Source organism: Apodemus sylvaticus, chromosome 5, assembly GCF_947179515.1.
Source record: "Apodemus sylvaticus chromosome 5, mApoSyl1.1, whole genome shotgun sequence".
Classification (NCBI taxonomy): Eukaryota; Metazoa; Chordata; class Mammalia; order Rodentia; family Muridae; genus Apodemus; species Apodemus sylvaticus.
Window position 1 is genome coordinate 70,474,194 of NC_067476.1, and position 3,002 is coordinate 70,477,195.

At 32.9% G+C, this 3,002-nt stretch overlaps 1 protein-coding gene across 1 annotated transcript; it reads right to left on the minus strand.

Annotated features, from left to right (window-relative positions):
- Positions 1 to 222: 222 nt before the first annotated feature.
- Positions 223 to 1,158, minus strand: LOC127684391 (olfactory receptor 4C15-like). The gene has a single exon (XM_052181325.1). The coding sequence runs from the start codon at positions 1,156 to 1,158 to the stop codon at positions 223 to 225; it is 936 nt and encodes a 311-aa protein (XP_052037285.1).
- Between the last annotated feature and the right edge of the window lie 1,844 nt (positions 1,159 to 3,002).

A 3,002-nucleotide genomic window follows, 5' to 3' on the forward strand; every position in this document is an offset into this window, starting at 1 on the left:
TAGCTGATAGTATGGGAAAGGATGTTTTAAGGAAGTTAAACACATAGACTTTTACATTGGGGCTCCTTTTAAATTGATATCTAAAACTTTACTTAGTTGTACTGGAATCAGAAATGTATATCAAGATGGAACACAGTCAAGATCCAAGCTTAGGATCTCATGCACATATAACAGGATCTATTAAAAATTGAGCCATTTCTCTGTCCCTATAAATTAAATAATTTAATGCTTATCAGAAATATTAAACAATCTCCTCCACATTTTTTTGATGGCATTCTTCATTTCTTTATTCCTGAAAGTATAAGCCAAAGGATTTAGCATTGGTGTCAGGACATCATCAAATATAAACACATTTTTCTCAAATGAGAATTCAGAATTATTTCGTGCATATATTAATATGCAAGGGACAAAGAACAAAAGCACAACAGTAATGTGGGATCCACAGGTAGAGAGTGCTTTACGACGACCTTCAGAACTATGGGCTCTCAGAGAGAACAAGATAACACCATAGGAGACAAGTAAAATAGAGAAGATTATGATGCAGATAGAACCACTGTTGGCAAACACCAAAATGGCAAAAATGTGTGTGTTGGTGCAGGCAAGCTTCAGTAATGGGAACAAGTCACATACAAAATGATCAATAACATTGGGGCCACAGAAGGGCAGCTGCAAAGTGAAGATAATTTGTATGATAGAATGTAAGAAGCCTCCTGCCCAAGCTACTCCCACCAGGATGACACAAAGCCTCTGGGTCATGATGGAAGAGTAGTGGAGGGGCTTGCAAATGGCCACATAGCGGTCATAGGCCATGGCCGACAGGACAATCACTTCCACTCCTGTGAAGAAGTGGACAGCAAAGAGTTGTATCATGCAACATTCAAAGGAGATGGTCTTTGTCTCATAGAAGAAGTCCATAATCATCTTTGGTGTGATTACAGAAGAAACACACGCATCCAGGAAGGATAGGAAAGACAAAAAGAAGTACATGGGGGAACCAAAAAGTGCAGGACTGAATACAATTGTTACCACAATTATAATGTTTCCCCCAAGAGTTGCAAGGTAGACCAAGAAAAACAAAACAAATAGTATTTTCTCAATATTTGGGTTCTGTGAAAGTCCCATGAGTATGAACTCAGTGACAATGCTCTGGTTTTGCATGCTTCTTCTTCCTTTATTTATTATTTTTTTTAAAAAATACCTACAAAGTAAATGTGCTTATGTAAATAGTCTGAAAAAATACTCTTCGTGTTTTCACATTTGTGCCATGAGATGAACTGCCAACTTCAGGGTTTTGGATCCATAAAGTCTAACAGATAGTTCTTTTGTTTTTTTTGTTTTTTTTTTTTTTTTTAATGAGACATAGGAAAAGTCTGATGTAGCTCAACATGGACTTCAAATAACCATTTCAAAAAAGATGACTTTAATCTCCCAATTGTTGTTCCTCCACCTCCAAATGCTAGGATTACAAGATGTGCCATCACAACTTACCACATCCATAGTTTTATCACAATCTTCCACAAACTGTCAAACAAGAACATGTGAGTATTGATGTTAGCATTGTTTATTTTAAGAATGGCACATACACATGCTGATGTCAAAACTGAAGCACTCAAAAGAAAAATAATTGTCATTGTGTGTTTGAGAGTGTGTGTTATATGTGTATGTGTATCTATGTTTGCGTATGTCTGTGTATGTGTGTATACGTGTCTGAGTGTATGTGTTATACAGATATGTATATGTTTGTGTATGTGTATATGTGACTATATGTCTGTGAGTCTGTATATATGTGAGTATGTATATGTGAGTGTTTAGAGAGAAAGAAAAAGAAAACCTGAGAGATAGCGAGGCACTAAGAAGTTGGAAGGAATTGTACTAGGGGAAAATACAACCAAAGTAGTATGAAATTTTTAATTAAAAAGTATTATTTTTAAAATACCAATTTGATATAAATTTGATATGTATAGTATGAATTTGAAATAAATTCAAGCAATGCTTTCAAAGAAGATATAAGAAATAACTTCAAATTATAATACTGTTTATAGTTTTTATACTAATAAACTCAGTTTTAAAATTTTATTGTAGGAATTAAATGAAAATAGATTACATTAGGAAATTGTACTATATAATAATAGTTTATTAGTTTATAAGGCTAACATTTAGTGATTATCAATTTCCTTCCTAGTTATTAAATGTGATAGATTTTCTAAAGCAAAGAATCATTGAAAATAAAATTACCTAAAATATCCATAAGAGGCATGATATATAAATAAGATTGTTGCAACAAAAATCATATGATATTACAGATACAACACTAATAATATTAAGACTTTAACTATGTTGGGTGGTGGTGACACATGCCTTTAATTCCAGAAACCCTGTTTCGAAAAAAAAAAAAAAAGAAAAAGAGATTTTTAACTTTGAAACATGTTTATAGTATTTTTAGTAAAAGAAGCATGGGAAAATTAAGCATTTATATATTGATATTGTAGATACATAGTGTACAATGAAAATATTTTGAATATATTTTGCTATTATCAAAATATTTTATATGAAACATCAAGATTAAAAAAGTGGGAAGGGGTGGATTGGAGAACGGGGGAGGGAAGGGAGCTTATGTGACTTTCGGGGGGGGGAGGCGCCTGAAAGGGGAAATCATTTGAAATGTAAATAAAAAATATATCGAATAAAACCACAAAATAAATTTCCCTTTAATGTTCTGAAAAAAAAGAAATGTGTTTTCAGATCATTCATTACATTATCAAAAGTGTAGCTCATGTGCAAACATAGTATGACATAATACACAACATGCTTAAACCATTATGGTCTTTCCATAATTGATCATAGTGCTAAGTCAATCCTCTTTTGTCTCCAAATTCTCTTGGATTTGAACACTATACTTTCCTCTAAGGGCTTACATTTAAATTTATTCTAAAATTTTCCATGGTCTTCTTATCCCTAAGAGTCATGCATTTGAACATTAAAGGGCTAGCCCTGGCCTTGCT

Excerpts from the sequence above, each read along its gene's own strand:
- LOC127684391 (XM_052181325.1), bottom strand. The coding sequence starts at position 1,158 with ATGCAAAACCAGAGCATTGTCACTGAGTTCATACTCATGGGACTTTCA.